Here is a 22371-nt window from a genome sequence, read left to right on the forward strand (position 1 = left end):
TGTATAATTTCATTCTTTTTATTGACAGCTGCATTGTGCCCTAACCTGTGGTCTATCCACGAGAAAGATCGAGGGACACCTGAGAAAAATGTATAACACCCTGAGTTTGGGTGTAACATTTTGTATGTGTCTGTTACGTCTAACTCATATTGTTCAAGTTCTCTGTTTCCTTGTTGATCTTCTGTCTAATTGTTCTATCTTATGAGTAGTGTGTTGAAGTCTCCAATAATTATTGTAGTGTCTATTTTTCCCTTCAGTTTTTACCAGAGTTTGTCTCATGTATTTTGGCGCACCCTGTTTAGATGCATAGGTGTTTATGACTTAGGAGGCTTTCTGTATGTCTTATAACTTTTGCATTTAAAGTCTGTTTTGTCTGATATTGGTATAGCTACCCCTGTTCTTTTTTTTTACTATTTGCATGGAGTATCTTTTTCCAACTTTTCACTTTCAACCCGTTTATATCCCTGGGTATAAGGTGAGTCTCTTATAAGCAACATATGTATTGCTCATGTTTTTTTATCCATTCCGTCAGCCTGTATCTTTCTTTTCTTCAAAGATTTACTTCATTTACTTATTTCTCCCCACCCCCTCATTGTTTGCCCTTGCTGTGTATGTTAATCTTCCTTGTTTCTTTAGGAGGTACCACGAACTGAATCTAGGACCCCCAATGTGGAAGGGAGGTGCTTCATTGCTTGAGCCACCTCCATTCTCTGCTTCAGTATGTCTCTCATTATGTTTTTTTCTTCTTGTGTCTCTTGTGTCAGCTTGTCATACCTGCCTATTGAGTTAGCTCGCTGTCTTCTTTAGGAGGCACTGGGAACTGAACCAGGGACAGGGACCTCCCATGTGGTAGGATGGAGCCCGATTACTTGAGCCATATCTACTTCCCAGCCTATATTTTTTGATTGGGGATTAGTCCATTCACATTCAATGATATTACTCTAAATGCATTATTTACTTCCAGCATTTTCTTCTTTAGGTTTCATCTGTCATATCTTATTTTCATCTGTCTTTTTACTGTTTTGGTAAATCTTTTCTACTATCCTTTATTCTATACTTTCCTCCAAGCCTCTCTCTCCTGTGTTTTTCTTTCATACTCTAAGACTTCCTTTAATATTTTGTGCAAAGGTAGATTCTTTTTATGAACTCTCTTAGTTTCTGTTTGTGAATATTTTATACTCACCTTATTTGAAGGGCAATTTTGCTGGATTAAGAATTCTCCGCTGGCAATTTTTCTCTGTCAGTATCCTAATTGTATCATATCATTGTCTTCTCGCTTCCATGGTTTCTGATGAGATATCTGCGCTAAGTCTTACTGGGCATCCTTTGTATGTGATGGTTTCTCTCGTTGATCTCAGAGAATTTTTTCTTTTTCTTTGACATTTGACATTTTGAGCAGTATGTGTATTAGTAGGTTTATTTGGATTTATTCTGATTGCAGTATGATGTGCTTCTTGGACATGTACGTTCATTTCTTTTGTGAGAGTTGGGAAACTTTCAGCTATTAATTCCTCAAATATTCTTTTGGCCTCTTTTCCCTTCTCTTCTCCTTGTGGAACTCCTATGACATGTATGTTCTTGGGTTGCATGCTGTCATTCAACTCCCAGAGCCCCTGCTCAATTTTTTTATTATTTTCTCTCTTCAACTTCAGCTATTCTGTGTTCAGTATCACTTATTTTTTCTTCTATCATTTTGAGTTTACTGTTGTATCCCTCTGATATGTGTGCGTGTGTGTTTTTTTTTTTAAGATTGATTTTATTTATTTTTCCTTACTCCCTTGTTGTTTGCATCTGCTGTGTCTGTGTTCTGCGCTGGTGTTCTTTTTTTTAAAGATTTATTTTATTTATTTCTCTCCCCTTGCCCCCGTTGTATGCTCTCTGTGTCTGTTTGCTGTGTGTTCTTCTGTGTCGGGTTGCGTTCTTGTCATGCAGCACTGGGAAACTGTCGCTTTTTTTGTTGCATCATCTTGCTGCGTCAACTCTCCGTGTGTGTGGCGCCACTCCTAGGTGGGCTGTGCTTTTTTTACATGGTGCAGCTCTCCTTGCGGGGCGCACTCCTTGCACGTGGGGCACCCCTACGCGGGGGGCACTCTCAGTATCATGGCACTTTTTGTGCGTGGCAACACTGCGTGTGGACCAGCTTACCACATAGGTCAGGAGGCCCTGGGTACTGAACCCTGGACCTCTTATATGGTAGGCAGAAGCTTTGTCAGTTGAGCCACAACCACTTCCCTATGCTGGTGTTCTTATTAGGAGGCACCAGGAACTGAATCCCAGGACCTCTGATGTGGGAGGTAGGTGCCCAATTGCCTGAGCCACCTCCGCTCCCTGATTTATTATGGTCTCATTATGTTTTTCTTTTGTCTCTTGTTGCATCAACTCTCCATGCCTGCCTGTCACGTCAGCTCACTGTCTTGCTCTTCCTCTTTAGGAGGCACCATGAACTGAACCTGGGACCTCCCATGTGGTAGGCGGGACCTCACTTGCTTGAGTCACCTCCGCTTCCCTCTAGTGTGTTTTTTATCTCCCCTATTGTGTCGTTCTTTCCCATGAGCTTTGTTATTTTTCTGTTCAAGATTTCAAATCTTTCTTTGAGCTTCCTCAGTTTTCTTGTTGTGTTTATCTCTTTAGCCATATTGTCTTTCAACTCAATTTGGTTTTGGAAATTTGTTGCGTCTTGTTAATTAGATGTCTCAAATTCTGCCATCTCTTCTGTGGCTTTGATATGTTCCTTTTCCTGGGCACATGTTCTACTTTTTTTTAGTGTAGCTTGTAATATTTTGCTGCTGTCTAGGCATCTGAGTAGGATGTAATTTACTCAGATGCTCCATTTCACTCTCTTTCATAGGGATTTAGTGGCAGGAGGCTGTGTCACTGCTTTTTTTATTTTATTTTATTTTTTTTATTTCTCTCCCATTTGCCTCCCACTCCCCGCAGTTGTCTTCTGTCTGTGTTGTCCATTCACTGTGTGTTCTTCTGTGTCTGCTTCTATGCTTCCATTCTTATCAGCGGCACTGGGAATCTGTGTCTCGTTTTTTGTTGTTGAGTCATCTTGCTGCATCAGCTCTCCGTGTGAGCCGCGCCACTCCTGGGCAAGCTGAACCTTCTTTTGCGCTGGATGGTTTTCCTTACGGGGCGCACTCCTTGTGTGTGGGGCTCCCTTATGCGGGGAACACCCCTGTGTGGCACGGTACTCCTTGTGCGCATCAGCACTGCACGTGGGCCAGCTCCACACGGGTCACAGAGGCCCTGGGTTTGAACTGTGAACCTCCCATGTGGTAGGCAGACGCTCTAACTGTTGAGCCAAGTACGCTTCCCGCTGCTGTTTTTTGATCCTTGGTTCAATGTGGGTCTTTAGGATTGTCCCTGTTAGTTGCTCAAAACTGGGCTCTGGACTTAGTAATAGGCTGCAGACCCACTTCCAAGGGCCTTAGGCTGGGACATTATAACGGGTGGGAAAAAGCCTCTTTTATTTACTTTTTTTTCCTTTTTCCCGTCTGGTTGTGTCATCACCTTTTTGGTGCAGGGGACTTGTGCCTCTTTGTGCATGTCTGGTGTGCCTTTTTTCTTTTCTTTTCTTTTCTTTCCTTTTTTTTTTTTTTAACCAGGAGGACCTGCGGATCTAACCGTGTCCTACATATTAAACAGGAACTCAATTGCATGAGCCGCAGCTGCTTTCTCTTTTTTTTTTAATTAAAAAAAAAAGATTTAATTTTTATTGAAGTATATCATTCATACATGAACACACATAAACAAGTGTACAGTAAAGATTGCGAACTTATAAAATAAACCTACAAAACATCACACAGAGAGCTCATACATCAAGCCTCCACCAACTCTTTACATTGGTGTGAAACATTTGTTACAAACTAGGCAAGAACATCGTCAAAATATTACTACCAACTATATGCCTTATCTTACATTTGGTGTATTTTTCTACCAACCCATACTATATATTTTTATATATATTTTTGTTACAGATATTGTGAACTTGCAAAACAATCATACAGATGTGTAGATTTCCCATCCAACTTCACACTCTGATGGAATATTTGTTACAGATTATGAGATAATATCATCAGACTATTACCACCAATCATGATCTATAGCATACATTTGGCACACTTTTTCCATATACCACCATTATCAACACAGTACAGCTTGGCATTGATGCAAGAATATTATAGTATTGCTGTTAACCACAGTCTATAGGTCACATAAGTTGTAGTTTTCCCATGTTTCTCCATATTCCCATCACCCTGCAGTAGTGATATACATCTGCTCTAGCTCACAGAAGGATTCTCTTGCATTTGTAACCTTAACCACAATTCTCAGCTGCCTCCGTGTTCACTGTGTTATTCAGTTCCTAGATTATATTTTAGTTTTCTTTCTATTGACATTTACTTTCCCAGAATACTTTTTTCAGTCACAATCCCATTTATAAACTAGTTGTTACTCACTATAATGTGTTACTATCAACTCTATCCATCTCCACACTTTTACAGTCCAGTTAATTAAAACTTCTACGTACATTAAGCATCCATAGTTCTCAACCCTATTTATTTCCTCTTCCTTTTAATTTTCTCATGTGCATTTCCTGGTCTGCCAGCAGATGGCGCTCTTTGACAGCCCTCTCAGTTCTTTACCTGGTAGGAATGTGCTTGCTGCAATAGGAACGGAATCCATGTGATAGAGGTTCCTGCCTGGAGGCTAAAAACCTTATAATTTAAACTTTCTCAGACAGTTCTCCAACTTTCCCTGGCAGTTCCCTTCCTTTTCCCCAGGTGGGAAATAATTACACTCCCCTCTAAGTCCTCAACAATCAGTCCAGGTAAGTATAGAGGGAGATTGGGAGGGCCAGATCTCTTTAGTCTGGTAATTCTTTTGTCCAGACCTGGCTCTGAAGACAAGCAATGGTGCCTCCCACCCTAGCCTGGAAGGGCTTGTCAGACACTGCAGACCAAATTTGTGGGTCAGAAGGTGAGTCAGCCTTAGGTTGTGTCCCTTTCTCTCCCCTTTCCTGGGGCAGTGGATCCCTGGAGTCCCCTTTGTCTATAGCCAGCCCAGAGGCCTGAGAATTCAAAAGTTGTCTAGTGGGGAGAAGGGTTCCAGCAGTTGCAGCTGCTGGTTTTAATTTACAGTTTTGCCGTTGTGACTCTTCTCCTTTGTCTCTTTCTTTTCTGGGCAGTGTCCAACCTTTGCCTATTGTCCCAAACCTTAGAAGATTTTATTCCAGGCTGTTTCAGTCTGTCCTCTAGCTGTTTTTCTGGAAAGAAGAGAGATGTGTCTTTTTTTGTCCTCCATCTTCCTGGAAGTCTTTATTCATTTCCCGAACTTACTTATTTGTTCTTTTTTGTTTGTTTGTTTGCTTGTAGTTTTCAGATATTGTCCACAGTAAACATAATCATTATGTTTTTCAATTTTTGACTTTACAATTGTTCCTCTTTCTACCACTTTTATCTTATTTTAAAAAATATTTTAATTCTTATTCCATAAATACTTTGGTATCAACTGTTCTTGATTGCTAGCAATCCCAAATTAAACTGTAATCAAAGAGCAAGGGGATTTACTCGTCTTAAGTGTGGAAAGTCCAAAGCTTCACTTTGAAATAGCTTCAAAGTTATTTGATCTAATAATTCGAAGATCTGGTTTCTATTCCTTTCTACTACTGTCCTGAATGTTGACTTTCTCCTAGGGCTGACTCTTACTCAAGGTTGATGATGAACAGCAGCAGCTATATCATATGAGACATTTGTGTCCAGTGATGATGAGAGGCTGCCTGTCCTTTAACCATCAAAACCTTTTGGAGCTTTTTGTGATGTATTTATCTTCAAAAACATACAATTTACTAAAATGATTGGGGTGGGGGGTTTATATGGGAACCTCTTATGTTTTTTAATGTAACATTCTTTGTGATCTATTAACTTTAATTTTAAAAAGTGTAAAAAAAAAACCTTTTGGAGGAATATCACTGACTCATTAGTTTAGGTCTGTGTTGGATCCATATATGAGCCAATAACTGGATTGAGATATCCCTCGTAGTCTTGAGCTAGTCAAGATTGGGCTCTGGATCTGGGGATGAGGTCAGGCAAAATACCTTTGGTACAACATGGTTAGGGAGGGGTCATTCCCCTTGATTTGCTAACATAGCATCCTCTGCTATTAGTAGTTAAATGTTGAACTTTCTGAGATGTTTTATCTCATTTTCTTATCTTCTGTTGCCCATTTTGTTGACTATTTTAGATTAAGAAATTATTTTTGGTTTGTCAATCCCATGATTGAAAAGGCACTATTTGCTCTACAATAGACAAGACATAATCTGAAACAAAGTTCTTTCTGAAAAAGCTTTTGGAGTTGTTATATTCAAGTCAGAGAAGGATCAGAAAAGCTGTTGCCAACATGTAAAACTAGTACAACGCTTTATCCCAACTATAATAGCAGACTTTTTTTTTTTTAAGAGTTATTTATTTATTTATTTCTCTCCCCACTGCCCCCCCCCAACCGTTGTCTGCTCTCTGTGTTCATTTGCTGCATGTTCTCCTGTGAACGCTTCTATCCTTATTAGCGGCACCGGGAATCTGTGTTTCTTTTTGTTGCATCATCTTGTTGTGCCAGCTCTCTGTGTGTGTGGTGCTATTCTTAGGCAGGCTGCACTTTCTTTAGCACTGGGCAGCTCTCCTTACGGGGCGCACTCCTTGCACGTGGGGCTCCACTATGCGGGGGACACCTCTGCGTGGCATGGCACTCCTTGTGCGCATCAGCACTGCACATGGGCCAGCTCCACACGGGTCAAGGAGGCCTGGGGTTTGAACCACGGACCTCCCATGTGGTAATCAGATGCCCTATCCATTGGGCCAAGTTTGCTTCCTTAAAGCTATATATAAACCATCTTATCTATGTAATAACAATGATGCATTACTTATATTCAATATAAGAAAAGCATTTGAAATATATAAAAGAACCATTTCCAAAAAAGAGCTGATATAATTAAAGAGTATCACCAGTAAAGAGGTGATATAATTATTCAAAAAAGTTAATTCTAAATAGTAGTTATGAAGGAACTTCTGAAACTTGGTAATATTTAATGAAATCAGAGATCTATTAATGTAGGTCTGGTAACCCTGTGAACTTTGTGCTTGAGAAGCATCTCTCTGAGTTTTTATTCTACTTTTTATATGACTTCTTTAACTTTATCTTTTAATATATCTGTTGAATTTTGTTTCTGTCACATTTTTAGTTTATAAACACTCTTGTTCTCTGTCCTGCCACTTTTTTTTTTTTATTAAATAGCACGCTTTTCTTTTACAGATACAATACATTCCTTATCTCTGAAAAACTTTATTTTATTTTTTTTTAGGTATTGAGGCCAGGGATTACATTGGCAACCCTGAGTTGGGTTTTTTCCATTGTTTTTGTTTTTTTTTTTTTTAGCAGGTACCCAGGACCTCCCATGTGGGAAGCAGGTGCTCATATACTTGAGCCACATCTGCTTCCTGAGAAACTTTTAATGTTGAAGTTTTCTTTTTCTTTTTTTCCTTGGAATACTTTTTTTCCTGTTTGATTTGGTATCTTCCTTTTATGTTTGTTTTCCTCAAGTATCTGGCAGTGTTTGGCTGGTAGTTGAAATGGATTGGAAACTTTGTGCATGGGTGTTGTATATGGACCCATGAGTTCACTGTAATGTGAAAAAGTGAAGGCCTGGGTATTAGTTTGGGGTTCCATTAAATGTCATTCTTTTTTGAACTTTTCTTTCAGTCTTACCCCAGTTTTCTGCTTGGAGATTATTCTGGCTGCAAATATTCTCAGGTTAAAGTGGGTATAGGTGGCTGTGGGTCCCCTATTCTGTATGCAGGTTTTTTACTTAATTCTCTAGTTTCCAGGCCTAAAATTTATTCCACCCTTCATTGTGTCTAGTGAAAAAGTGAAATTTGAGATTCCTCTGTAGTTTATCTAGATCAGTGACTCTCATTGGTGGGAATTTTGGCCCACCCAGAACCATACTACCCCCCATATATTTGGTAATGAATATATATATATGTATGTATGTATGTATGTATGTGTGTGTATGTATGTATGTATGTATGTGTTTTTTATTGCCTTTTTAAAAATAAAAATACACAGATCACACAAAATGTTATTAAGAAATATAAGAGGTTCTCATATACCCCCACTCCCCACCCACCCCAACCTACCACATCAACAACCTTTTTCATCAGTGTGGCACATTCATTGCATTTAATGAATACATTTTGGAACACTGCTACACAGCATGGAGTATAGTTTACATTGTAGTTTACACTCTCTCCCAGTCCATTCAGTGGATTATGGAGGATATACAATGTCCTGCATCTGTCCTAGCAATATCATTCAGGACAACTCCAAGTCCCCAAAATGGCCCCATATCAAACCTCTTCTTCCCTCTCCTGCCCTCAACAACTCCTAATATTTTTTATTTTATTGAAGTATATCATTCATACATGAACATACATAAAAGTAAGTGTATAGTAAAAGTTGTGAATTTAAAGAACAAGCATGCATAACATCATACTGAGGTCACATACGTCACCCCACCACCAACACCTTACATTGTTCTGAAACATTTCTTACAAATTATGAAAGAATATCATCAAAATATTACTATTAACTATAATCCAATCTTATATTTGGTGTATTTCTCCCCCAGCCCACCCTATTTTTTTTTTAATATATTTTTATTACCAGAATTTGTGAATTTACAAAATAATCATGCATTTGTACAGAATTCCCATACAACACCCCTTCACCAACACACTACACATGGTGAAAAATTTATTATGGATTATGAGATAATATCATCAGATTAAACCCACCTTCTGTGGTCCGTATGGTACATTTGGCACACTTTTTCTATAACCCTCATTATCAACACAGTATATCTTTGGCATTGATGCAACAATATTACAGTATTGCTGTTAACCACAGTACATAAATCACACAACTTGTATTTTTCCCATGCTTCTCCACATTCCTACCACCCAAATAGTGACATACATCCACTCAAGTTTACAGAAGGACACTCCTACATCTGTACAATTAACCACAATTCTCATCCACCTCTGGGTTCACTGTTATTCAGTCCCTAGATTATTCTGTATCTTTCTTTCAGTTGACATTTACATCCCTAGACTACCCTTTTCAACCACAGTCCCATTTATAAATCAACTGCTACTTACTATAATGAGTTACCATCAATTCTAACCATTTCTATACTTTTATAGTCAAGTTAATGAAAACTTCTTTATACATTAAGCATCATTAGTCATTCTTAGTCCTCCTTATCTCCTAATAACCTATACTGTAAGTTTTAACTCAGTGTATTTATTCTTCGTATATAGTTCATATTAATGAGCCCATGCAACATTTGTCCTTTTGTGTCTGGCTTATTTCACATAGCATAATGTCTTCAAGATTCATCCATGTTATTACAGCAGCATAGTATTCCATCATATATATATAATATATACCACATTTTGTTTATCCATTCTTTCGTGGATGGACACTTGGGTTGTCTCCATCTTTTGGCAATTGTAAATAACACTGCTATGAACGGTGTACAAATGTCTGTTTGCATCTCACTTTTCAGTTCTTCTGGATATATTCCTAGTAGAGGAATCACTGGATCACATGGCAGTTCTATTTTCAGCTTTCTGAGAAACCACCAAACTCTTCCACAGAAGCTGCACCAATTTACAATCCCACCAACACTGAAGGAGTGTTCCTCTTTCTCCACATCTTCTCCAGCTTTTCTTGTTTTCGGTTTTGTTTTATTTTTTAATAATGGCCATTCTATATGGTGTGAGATAATATCTCATTGTCATTTCTTTTTTCCTCTCCCCTTCCCCGCCTCCAGTAGTCTACTCTCCGTGTCCATTTTTTTTGTGTTCTTCTGTGTCTACTTGTATTCTTGTTAGTGGCACTGCGAAACTGTCTCTTTTTGTTGTGGCACTGCGAAACTGTCTCTTTTTGTTGTGTCATCTTGCTGCGTCAGCTCTCCGCGTGTGCAGCACCACTCCTAGGCAGGCTGCACTTTTTTCACGTGGGCAGCTCTCCTTATGGGGTGCATTCCTTGCACATGAGGCTCCCCTATGCAGGGGACACCCCTGTGTGGCACAGCACTCCTTGCGTGCATCAGCACTGTGTCTGGGCCAGCTCATCACATGGGCAGGAGGGCCCTGGGTTTGAACCCTGGACCTTCCATGTGGTAGGCGGACGCTCTATCCGGTGAGCCAAATCCATTTCCCTCATTGTCATTTTGATTTGCATATCCCTCATAGCTAATGATACAGAACAGATTCTTCATGTGCTGTTTAGCCATTTGTATTTCCTCTTTGGAGAAATGTCTATTTAAATCTTCTGCCCATTTTTCAATTGGATTGTTTATTCTTTTATTGTTGTTTTTTTCTTGTCGAATTGTATGATCTCTTTATATAGAATGGAAATCAAACCCTTATCGGATATGTGGTTTCCAAATAATTTCTCCCATTTGATTGGGCTGCCTTTTCACCTTCTTGACGAAGTCCTTTGACTCACAGAATTGTTGAGGAGGTCCCATTTATCCATTTTTCCATGTTTTCCTCCACTGCTCGTGCAGTGAACTTCAAAACCACCAAGTTTTGAAGATGTTTTCCTACATTTTCTTTTAGGAGCCTTATGGTTCTAGCTTTTATATTTAGGTGTTTGATTCATTTTGAATTAATTTTTGTATAAGGTGTGAGATAGTCCTCTTTCTTTCTTTTGGATATGAATACCCAGTTCTCCCACCACAATTTGTTAGACTGTTAGCCTCAGTTGGGTGGGGGTTTGAGAGGCTCGTCAAACATCACTTGACCATAGATATGAGGGTCTGTTTCTGAACCATCAGTTAGGTTCCATTGGTCTACGTGTCTATCTTAATGCCAGTACCATGCTGTTTTTTTCCACTTTAGATAGGTAAGATAATTTAAAGTCTGGAAGTGAGACTTATCCAACTTGGCTTCTCTTTTTTAAGATGTTTTTGGCTATTTGGGGCCCCTTACCCTTTCAAATAAATTTGATAATTGTGTTTTCCATTTGTTTAAAAAATGCTGGTGGAATTTTTATTGGGATTGTGGCAATGTATTATTTTTTTTTTAAGATTTATTTATCCCCCTGCCACCCCGGTTGTCTGTTCTCTGTGTCTATTTGCTACATCTTCTTTGTCCGCTTCTGTTGTTGTCAGCAGCACGGGAATCTGTTTCTTTTTGTTGCGTCATCTTGTTGTGTCATCTCTCTGTGTGTGCGGCGCCATTCCTGGACAGGCTGCACTTTCTTTCGCTCTGGGTGGCTCTCCTTATGGGGCCTATTCCTTGTGGGTGGGGCTCCCCTACGTGGGGAACACCCCTGCGTGGCACAGCACTCCTTGTGCTTATCAGCACTGCGCATGGGCCAGCTCCACATGGGTCATGGAGGCCTGGGGACCTCCCATGTGGTAGACGGATGCCCTAACCACTGGGCCAAGTCCGCCGCCCAATGCATATTTTTTTATTGTCCTGACTGCAGGGTGGTACCAATGGCATCTGGTGGGTTGAGGCCAGGGATGCTGTTAAACATCCTGTAATGCGAAGGACTGCCCCACAAAAATGAATTATCTGATCCAAAATGTAATTAGTGTTGAAGCTGAGAAACCGTGCTCTAGGGAATAATCCTTTGGTTTCCTTAGGCTTATATGGTAATGTGATATGGTGTCATAGTCATGTCTGTATATTTAGGGGTGGGGGTTAGTAGTGGAGTATTGTAATTGTCTGCTCTGTGTACACACTCTGATTCACTCCTGTTTTTAGCCCATCCTTTTTTCCCCTAACTCCTACATTTGATGCCTTCAGGTCTGAAGCCTTTATATGATTCTGTGGGAACAATTTTCATACTCCATATACCTATTATACACACTTAGGTTTTTACAGCCCCTGTCTCTTCTCTGTTAAGTGAGTTTAGGTCTCCATCAGTTTTCCAGCTCCTCAAGTGTGATAAAAACACTTTTTCCCTTCTTAGTTAGGGAATCTCAGTTTTAAAATGGAGGTCAAAAGGATATACCATTTATAAAAGAAGAGCAAGCAATACATTTGTTCTTTCCAATTTATATTTATTGCTCATTGCCACTTAGGTGTCCCTAATTAGATAATGATAAATGGTAAAGCTGAGTGTGTAACTCCCACAATTTTATTAGAATAAATTTTATAGGAATTAGGAAATAAATATTAATTGTTAAATTTGAATTAAACTTTATTTTAGAGCCATGAATGGAAAACTAACTGTTCAAGAAGAACAGATTGTAGAATTCATTGAAAAAATTGGTGCCATTGAGGAGGAGCTGAGTAGGGTAAGCATCTAAAACAATATACAATATTATATAAAAAGCAGATTTTAAAAGAAAACTTCAGAATGTGAGGAACTTTAATATTTTTTCATTGATTTTTTTTTTTCCCTTCATGACCCTTATACTAAAAGTTGTATTATAATTTTACTAACATCAATAGTAATCAAGAAGCTATCTATCTTGATACTTATATTAATGCAACATTAAAAGAAATTAACTGAATTGTGTGATATTGTTGGGAAAATTATAAAATAGTGAACACTGAGACATTTTCATTAGCATGTTTATCAGATGAGGGAATGCATGTTAGGAGAAACTAGATATTAAATGAAAGTAAAACTAGCTAAAGTAGAGACATGTGATTCTTTGGTGCCACATTCATATTAACATAACATTTTTATATTCACATCCATTGACAGTGTTGGAGGGGACCTTAAGAATTAACTACACTAGACCTCTTATTTAATCTCAAAGTTTTGAATGAATTTACAGGAAGAAAGCAGATACTATATAAAATATAGCAATTTATCTGGTATCTTGTTAGAATTTTTGCTTGGAAGTATTTCATTTGTTCAGTTCTTTAAATTAAGCCGGGTAGCCTGGTGTTTCACCAAGTAGTTCAGCATTTTTTAATTTTTTAAAGTAATTTTAATGTGTTATATTTAGGTTACGGAGTTGTTTATGGATAATAAAAATGAACTTGACCAATGTAAATGTGACCTGCAAAATAAGACACAGGAACTTGAAACAACTCAAAAAAATTTGCAAGAAACTAAATTACAACTTATTAAAGAAGAATATTTCACATCAGCTTTGGAAAGTACCGAAGAGAAACTTCATGATGCTGCCAGCAGGGTGTGTACTTTGTCTTGATTTTGTACTTGGCATTAAAGAAATTAGAGAATGGTGAAAGTAACTCTCTTTGCTTAAGCATTAATTAGGAGATTCTATTTATTTATCCCAAATGAGATTTCTGTCAATTTAAAAAATCATTATTTTACTATTTTATCCATATCTTTCTTATGAGAGATAGTGACTTAAATAACCACGCCTAAAGTTTTGAAATGGAACATGATTTTAACATACTTTGTAAACATTTAGAATAATGATGTTGTTGTACTTTTTTCCTATGGTCATGATTGAAACTAATCAGTCATTAAGAATTTTAGTACCTTCCAATGGTAGAAGATGTTGGAAGTATTTAATGTTATACTAGCTGTACTTTTGAGAAAATAGTAAAACAGAATAGGAAAGAAATTGTGAAGAAGCTTAATTATAATAGGTTGGCATAGTCATTTTTCCTTGCCTAGATGGCTGGCAATAAGCCATTCCTAGACACCTGGGTAAATTAGCGTGAGGTAAAGAAATTTTTTCTGATAAAATGTCTGAAAACTCATTAGTTCTCATCAAGAAAAACTCTTAAGTAGCACAGATATTTTCATTAGATTGTTTTCATCATATCCATCTTATCAACATTTATTTTTAAAAATACCATATAGTTGCTTAACACAGTTGAAGAAACAACAAAAGATGTATATGGACTCCATTCCAAACTGGATCGTAAGAAGGCAATTGATCAATACAATGCAGAGGCTCAGGATATTTTTGGCAAAAACCTGAATTGTCTGTTCAGTAATATGGAAGAATTAATTAAGGATGGAAGCTTAAAACAAAAGGCCATGCTGGAAGTTCACAAGACATTGTTTGGTAAGGGCAAGCATTTCTAAGGTAGTCTTTGTGGGTTTACTGTAAGGCTAATTTCAAAACCTATAATTTAATAGCTAAAAAATTTAGGTGGCAATGTCACTTATCCCCCCAACACACATACCATTTGTTCAGCCAGGGTTAGTGGTTTTTAATTGTTGTTGTGGTTTTTTAAGCGGTATTGGTGATTGAATCTGAAACCTCATACATGGGAAGCAGGCTCCACTAGGGGTTAATGATTTTATTACCTTTGAATTAAAACAAATCTTTGCTGGTTTCTTTTCTTAAATATATTAGGCTTATTAAGCAGCACTCTTAAGCAGTGTATAAGCTTTAGAAGTAAAAGCTTCTAAACTCATTCAGGATTTTCTTGGGTTTTCTTCTGGAAATCTTTTATGTGTAATTATTATTCTGCAACTTTTTAAAAAATCTGAGACTGTTATCTTGATGGTTGGTCTATACAGTCACGAATATATGTCTATCATTTTTTAACTATCATTGTTGTCCCCCTTTATTATGAAGGTATCCTAATTATTGTAAATTTGGGAGATGTGGAAATGTAAAAATAAAAAAAACACCCGGAATCTAGTCACACTAAGCCAACTACTATAAATTTTATATATGGAGTTCTAATGTCCCTTTTCTGCTATAAACTTTTACCTACCATTGTATTTATTGAATGTTATTTTTCATTTGAAGATTAATTTTAAAATATTCTGATCCTTGGTTTACTGTGTGTTATAATTATGAATCAGATGTACTTACAACTTTGCCAAGTGCTTATGGAATACTGTAGAACATACATAATGTGTTTTAAAACTATTTTCTTGTAGTGAGCCAATTATTTTAAGCTTGTTTGATTTACCAATTCCACAATAAAGACATAAAAAACAACCTCTTTAAAGTGATTCTAACTGTATTCACATGTATATTTTTATTTTGGTATAGGTAATCTACTGTCTTCCAGTGTCTCTGCATTAGACACCATCACTACAACAGCACTTGGATCTCTCACATCTATTCCAGAAAATGTGTCTACTCGTGTTTCTCAGATTTCTAATATGATATTAAAGGAACAATCATTAGCAACTGAAAGTAAAACTGCACTTCAGAAATTGATTGTTAGTAAATCTCAAGTATTTTTGAAGGGTTACATTTGCTAAGTCTTCAAAAACAATGTTAACTGTTATTCTTTCATCTTAAGCTTTATTAGATACAGTGAGAAACATATCACTATGAGAGAGTAGGTTTATATTTCTAAAGAGAAATTCTCTGCTATTGTTTTCTCCCCAAAAGATTAATTTACCTATGCAAAAAACCAACATTTATAACTTTCTTTTACTCAAATCTTATAACATTAAGAGTAGGAGTTATTATTAAGTCTTTTAATAGGACTAGAAAGGACAGACCATATGAATTCATGGGACCTATAACTTGTCTTTGGCCCAGAAGTTGGTAAGTAACCTCTTTCCCAAGGGTCCTGTGGATACTTGGGATGGTCATGCTGATGTTACACTGACCCTGCTAGGAGGGAATATTGGATAGTTAACTTTAAAACTATAGCTATATAGGGAAATGTGCAAGAAAATTAACTTACAGAATTCTAGGAACATGTAACAACTGTAGGCCACTTTATGGGGTCAGATTATGTATCCAAGCCCTTATGGGCTTGAACTGTAAAGCTGTTTTCCACAGTTCTGTACAAGTCACTTGTGTAATAACATTTAATATTCTCTCATACCTAATTTGCTATACTTTTACTTCTATTCTGTAATTGAGTGACTTGTCTAGGAAGTTCTTGGCCATATCGTTTTTGTTTTCTTCTTTGTGCAGGCTCTCTCCCTCTGATTTTTTTTTTTAAACAAATCAATTTTATTGGTATATATTAATAAATCTCTCTCTGGTTTTAAGTGTAACAATATTGGTTGAACATTGCCTAAGAAATACTACAAATGTTAACTGACATTCTGCCTAGATTTAGTGCCTATATGAAACTGTTTGATTGATTTCCTCATTCACGCAAATTTGACAAAAGTAAAAAATACTTTATCAATGCTAACTCTTCAGAAATTGGTTTAGTCACTAAATGATGGTTTGTATTTAGTTATGTTTTCTTACATACCAACTTAAAAGCATTGCTAATGTCAAAAGAAGAGATGACTACTACTATCACAGAAATAAATGAAATTATTATAATACTTTTTTCTGAAAGACTACCAGTAGCCTTTTCTTTTAAGTATTTACTAAGTTATTTTTGTTACAGTTTCTCATCCTTGCCTTAGTGAAAGGAATTTAGGCCAGGAATTTTTTCTTTTTATAAAAATTTCCAATCTTCAGGAACATTCTCAACTTTCCATATACCTACAAAATGTGATGGTGACCTTGAAAAATTCAGGTACTATAGGATATAAATCATTAGGTCTTCAAAGTTAAATGCCACTAGGCCATAGCTTACTCTTGAAAACTATTTGATTTTAGCCTTTTTGACTAAAAATCTAAATGTGTTTGAAATTTATTTTGTTAAATCTATCTGTAGATTTTGGGGGATATTTTATTTTATTTTTTGAATGCTGAACTATTCAAAATGACAATTGGCTGTCATTTCCCCCTCTACTTTCTGTTTCATTAAACTAATAAGAATATTTTGTACACTAAGTGACTAGTTTCTTAATTCCTATAGACAGGACCAAGTGAATATAAATGCTAGTAGTAGATATATCACTAAGCCATAAAGAATAGAATGGACACTTAGAATTTTAATATGCATATACACAGTGACCAAAATAGTTAAGATAGCTAAGTAACCAGGCCATGTTTATGGAAGTAAAAAGATATTTTTCAAAGATCTATTTGTTTATTTTTAAAACCAGGATGTACTTAAGACTGACCTTCTAAGTTCACTGGAAACTGTTTTATCCCCCAATGTGGTATCTATACTGAAAATCAACAGTCAAATAAAACATATTTTCAAGACTTCATTGACAGTAGCTGATAAGGTAACAAATGCTATGTTTTTGATACCTAAAAATTGAGTTGTTTAAAAATTGAATTATTATTTAAGAAAGAAACCAATTCTTTTTTCTTCAAAGATAGAACATCAGAAAAAGGAAATGGATGGCTTTCTCAGGGCACTGTGTAACAATCTACATGAACTACAAGAAAACACAGTTTCTTGCCTGGCTGAATCACAGAAGCTGTGTGAAAACTTAACTGAAGACCTGAAGACAGTAAAGCAAACACATTCACAGGTATTTTGTTCAGCTGATTTGGGGAGTGTAAAAACAAAATTTTATGATTTTTAACTTGATAATACATGTTATACAATCTGAGTGCTGTAAAACTAATTTGGAAACCCGAAAATACCATAGGCACTATTGCTTATAGCAGTAATTATTGTAAAATAATTGAGAATGCTTTTCTTGATCAGTTAGTATTTGACAATTTGCTACATATGGAACCTTATGCTAAAGTACAATAAGTCAAACACAAAGCAATCCTTTTCCTTACCCCAAGATGAAAGATAAAGCTATAACAACATACCTTTGGAAGTAAAATCAGAAGAAAACGGTCATGACATTTAAAGGGAACATATATCTTCATAATAACTTGTTTCTGGGATATCATGAGTGGTAATCTTCCATAAACTAAGTGCTGTTTTTTCTTACTATACCTGTTTCATTGAAAATGGGCATTTAAATTTTAGTTAGTACAATTTTTATTTTTTATTGATTGATTATAAATGTAATGTATGACTTCTCTTTCTTTCTATTTTTTTTTAAAGATTTGTTTCTCCTCATCCCCTCGTTGCTTGCACTTGCTGTGTCTGTTCATCTTCCTTGTTTCTTTAGGAGGCACTGGGACCTCCTATTTGGGAGGGAGGCACCTAATCGCTTGAGCCACCTCCATTTCCTTGACTTATCTTTCTCCTTGTAAACTATCCCCAAGTGTATGTAGCTTGAAACTAAACCTAGCCTCCAAACCGGGGAAGGCATTATCTATAAATATATATGGTAAGCAACTCCTGGTATTTTTAAGGATTTAGTAGTGAATGTCTGAAGATTTATTAAATGAGGTTCTTACTGCATGATAGAACTATCTTTAACTGTTCAATAAAACTATTGTCATGATTTGGTGAGTAGAAAAAGGTTGGTTCTCTTTAGAAAGAGAGGGAGGAAGGAGTTCATATCCATGCTGCTGAAAAAAAGAGATATGATCCCTGCTTCACCACTGCTATTGTCTATTGTACTGGAAGTTCTAGCCAGAGCATTTAGGCAAGAAAAATAAATGATAGGCATACAAATTAGAAAGGAAGATATAAAGCTATCTGTATTCATGGAGGAGATGACATGATCCTAAATAGAGAAAAATCTCTCAACAAGAATGTTTCTGGAGCAAATAGGCAAATCCAACAGTTGAAGGGTAGAAGATTCTATAAAACAGCAATGAAATATCCAAAAAGAAAATCAAGCAAACAATTCCATTTACAATAGTATTATAATCAAGGAATAAATTTAAATAAGAATGTAAAAGACTGGTACCTTATCAATAAAGTGAAAAGGCAGCTTACTCAATGGGAGAAAATATTTGGAAATCACATATCTAGTAAGGGTCTAATATCCAGCATATATAAGAAATCTTACAACTCAATAATAAAAAAAATAGAGCCTTTTAAAAAATGGGCAAGAGACTCGAACAGACAATTTTACAAGGAGGAAATATGGATAGCTAAAAAGCACATGAAGAGATGCTCAAAATCGCTAGCCCAAAGATGGAAGCAACCCAGGTACCTATCAACAGATGAATGGATAAACAAAATGTGTTATTTCATAGGATGGAATATTATTCAGCTTTAAGTAGGAATGACGTTTTGATGCATGTGACAATATGAACGAACCTTGAGGACCTTATTTGAGTGAAATAAGCCTGACAGAAAGGATAAATATTGCATGATCTCACTGATATGAACTAAGGATAGGAAAAGATACATGGAGGTAGAGTCTGGAAGATAGGTTCCTAGGAGATTAGAAGGGGAGTAGAGATTGGTGTGCCAATGCTTAATCTGTGCAGAATTTATAATTTGGTTGATTGTTTGGAAATGGTCAGAGGTGATGGTAGTGTGGTGATATAAGTAGCACTGCTACTTTCTCAAATAAAATGGCAAAAATCTCCGAAATACATAACCAGTGCCTACAAAAAGAAAACAGGCCTATATGCCAAGTCCTGAATCTTAATGCTTGTACGTATGAACCTTATTCCTGTAAAAATAGAATTTAGCCTAATTATAATAAAAACCTAAGTGTTACCTCCTGAAAACCTCCTTGTTACTCAAATATAACTTCTCTCTAAGCCATACTCAGTGAATAAACACACTGCCTTGCCCGTCTCCACTGATTGGGGATATAACTCCCGAAGAAGAGCCTCATTGGCACCAAGGGATTTTTACCAAGTTCTTTTTTTTTTTGGTGAGATACCTGGACTGGGGATTCAACCCTGGACCTCATACATGGGAAGCTGGCACACAACCCAACTCAGCAATTGATGTAGCTCAGTGGTTGAGTGCTGGCTTCCCACATACAAGGTCTTGAGTTCAATTTCTGACCTAAGCACCTTTAAAAGAAAAAAAAAAAGTGACTTGGGAGGTCATTCCACAGGTTATGCTTATGCAGGTCTCAGACAGATTTCACTAACTGCCACAGTAAACAAAGCCTCAATCAAGAGTGTTCCCAGGGAAATGGACTTGGTCCAGTGCTTAGGGCGTCCATCTACCACATGGGAGGTCCGCGGTTCAAACCCTGGGCCTCCTTGACCCGTGTGGAGCTGGCCCACGCGCAGTGCTGATGTGCGCAAGGAGTGCCGTGCCATGCAGAGGTGTCCCCCGTGTAGGGGAGCCCCACGCGCAAGGAGTGCGCCCGTAAGGAGAGCTGCCCAGCGCGAAGGAGAGTGCAGCCTGCCCAGGAATGGTGCCACCCACACTTCCCGTGCTGCTGACGACAACAGAAGCGGACAAAGAAACAAGACGCAGCAAATAGACACAGAAAACAGACAACGGGGGCCGGGGGGGGGGGGGGCGGGAATTAATAAGTAAATAAATCTTTAAAAAAATAAAAGGTAAAAACAAAGATCAAAATGAACAACTGGAGAAACTAGGAAAAAAAAAAGAATATTCCCAAGGGAGTGGATGTGGCTCAAATGGTTGAGCACCTGCTTCCCTGGGTTTGGTTCCTGGTGCCTCCAAAAAACAAAACAAAAAACCCAGCAAGCCAGCAAACAAAATAGCCAACTCAGGGGAGCTGTAGCTCAAGTGTTAAATGCCGGCTTCCCATGTATGAGGTCCAGGGTTGAATCCCCTGTCCAGGTATCTCACCCAAAAAAAGAAAAAGTGCTGCCAAAGCTCAACGTATGTCTTGACGCCAGAGGCAAGGCAGATAGCCTCATGAAATCATCACCTCTTCAGTGGGCCCTATTTGGGAATATGATACCTAATTCTACAATATAACATAGTTGTAGTCATTTATAATTCCCCTAATCATGATTCTTCTACTTCCTTTATTTGAACATATAATTTCCAATGTACCTGATAAGTATATTTCTCAGAGATTTAAATCTTCAGATTGTTAATATGCCATCTACTGAACCCCAGTAGATGAGTGGCCAACTCCTACTCTCCAGTTCTGCAGGGTTGCCCGGACAACCAATAAAATGATGATGATGGACAAGTCCCATCCCCAAAAACAAGTATCTCCAACTGCAAGCAAAATAATCCCTTCCATCTGTTCCATAATATCTTTTTTTTTTTCCTTAAGATTTATTTTTTATTTCTACCTGCCCTTCCTCCCCCCCGGGCCCCCCGTAGTCTGCTCTCTGTTTCCATTTGCTGTATGTTCTTCTGTGTCTGCTTGTATTCTTATCAAGTGGCTCTGGGAACCGATCCTGGGACCTTCTGGAGTGGGAGAGAGGCGATTACTCTCTTGTGCCATCTCACCTCCCCTGTTCTGCTACATCTTCTATTTTTTTTTTTTCTTTTTAAAGATTTTTTTTATTTATTTCTCTCCCCTTCCCCACCGTTGTCTGCTCTGTGTCCATTTGCTGTGTGTTCTGTGTCCGCTTGCATTCTTGTCATGTGGCACTGGGAAACTGTGTTGCTTTTTTGTTGTTGAGTCATTTGCTGCGTCAGCTCTCTGTGTGCACGGCGCCATTCCTGGGCAGGCTGCATTTTCTTTCACGCTGGGTGGCTCTCCTTATGGGGCGCACTCCTTGTGCATGGGGATCCCCTATGCGGGGACACCCCTGCGTGGCAGGGCACTCCTTGTGCACAACAGCACTGAGCATGGGCCAGCTCCACACGAGTCAAGGAGACCCAGGTTTGAACCTTGGACCTCCCGTGTGGTAAATGGACACCCTAACCACTAGGCTAAGTCCGCTTCCCTGTTAATATTGTTAAGATGTCAATACTACCCAAAGTGTTTTATTGGTTCAATGCAATTCCAATCAAAATTTCATTAGTTTTTCACAGAAATGGAGAATCTAATCGTGAAATAGCCAAAACCATCTTGAAAAAGAACAAATTTGGAGAACTCCCATTTCCCAATTTTTAAACTTCCTACAAAACAATAGTAATTAAAAAAGAAAACAAAGAACTATGTGTGGTACTGGCATAAGGACAGAAAACAGAGCAATGGAACGGGATTGAAAGTTCAGAAATAGAGCCTCATATCTACTGCCAATTGATTTTTGACAGGGGTGCTAAGTCCACACAATGGGGAAAGACTAATTTTTTCAACAAATGCTACTGGGAAAACTGCACCTACATGCAAAAGAATGAAAGAGGACCCCTTTCTCCCACCATATACAAAAATTAGTTCAAGAAAAAAAAAATAGCTCAAAATGGATCAAAAACATATAAATAAAAGCTAAAACCACAAAAACTCTTAGAAGAAAACAGGGGAAATCTTTGGGACCTTGTGTTAGGGAATGGATTCTTAGATATGACCAAAAGCACAAGCAACAAAAGAAAAAAGTAAAGAGGTCGTCATCAAACTTCTCTGTATCAAAGGACTTTATTAAGAAAGGGAAAAGATAACCTATACAATGTGAGAAAATAGTTGTAAATCATATATTTATAAGGGTGTATCCAGAATACATATATGCAACAATAAAAACCCTATTAAAAATTGGCAAAAACTTAGACATTTCTTTAACAATACATAAATGGCCAATAAGCATATGGAAAGACCCTCAAATTTATTAGCCATTAGGGAAATGCAAATCAAAACCACAAGAAGATAACAATACACACA

The 22371-nt window shown here is 37.4% G+C and overlaps 1 protein-coding gene across 2 annotated transcripts in view; it reads left to right on the forward strand.

Moving 5' to 3' along the window:
- KIF11 (kinesin family member 11) overlaps positions 1-22371 on the forward strand; it is a 75329-nt gene that overhangs the window by 31276 nt on the left and 21682 nt on the right. For both annotated transcript variants that reach the window (XM_071215776.1, XM_058298779.2), the window contains 6 exons: positions 12286-12373; positions 13037-13225; positions 13870-14077; positions 15023-15195; positions 16945-17070; positions 17164-17322. In XM_071215776.1, coding sequence (XP_071071877.1) covers positions 12286-12373; positions 13037-13225; positions 13870-14077; positions 15023-15195; positions 16945-17070; positions 17164-17322 — 943 coding nt within the window. The remainder of the gene's footprint in view (positions 1-12285; positions 12374-13036; positions 13226-13869; positions 14078-15022; positions 15196-16944; positions 17071-17163; positions 17323-22371) is intronic.

This window comes from Dasypus novemcinctus, chromosome 6, assembly GCF_030445035.2.
Source record: "Dasypus novemcinctus isolate mDasNov1 chromosome 6, mDasNov1.1.hap2, whole genome shotgun sequence".
Lineage (NCBI taxonomy): Eukaryota > Metazoa > Chordata > Mammalia > Cingulata > Dasypodidae > Dasypus > Dasypus novemcinctus.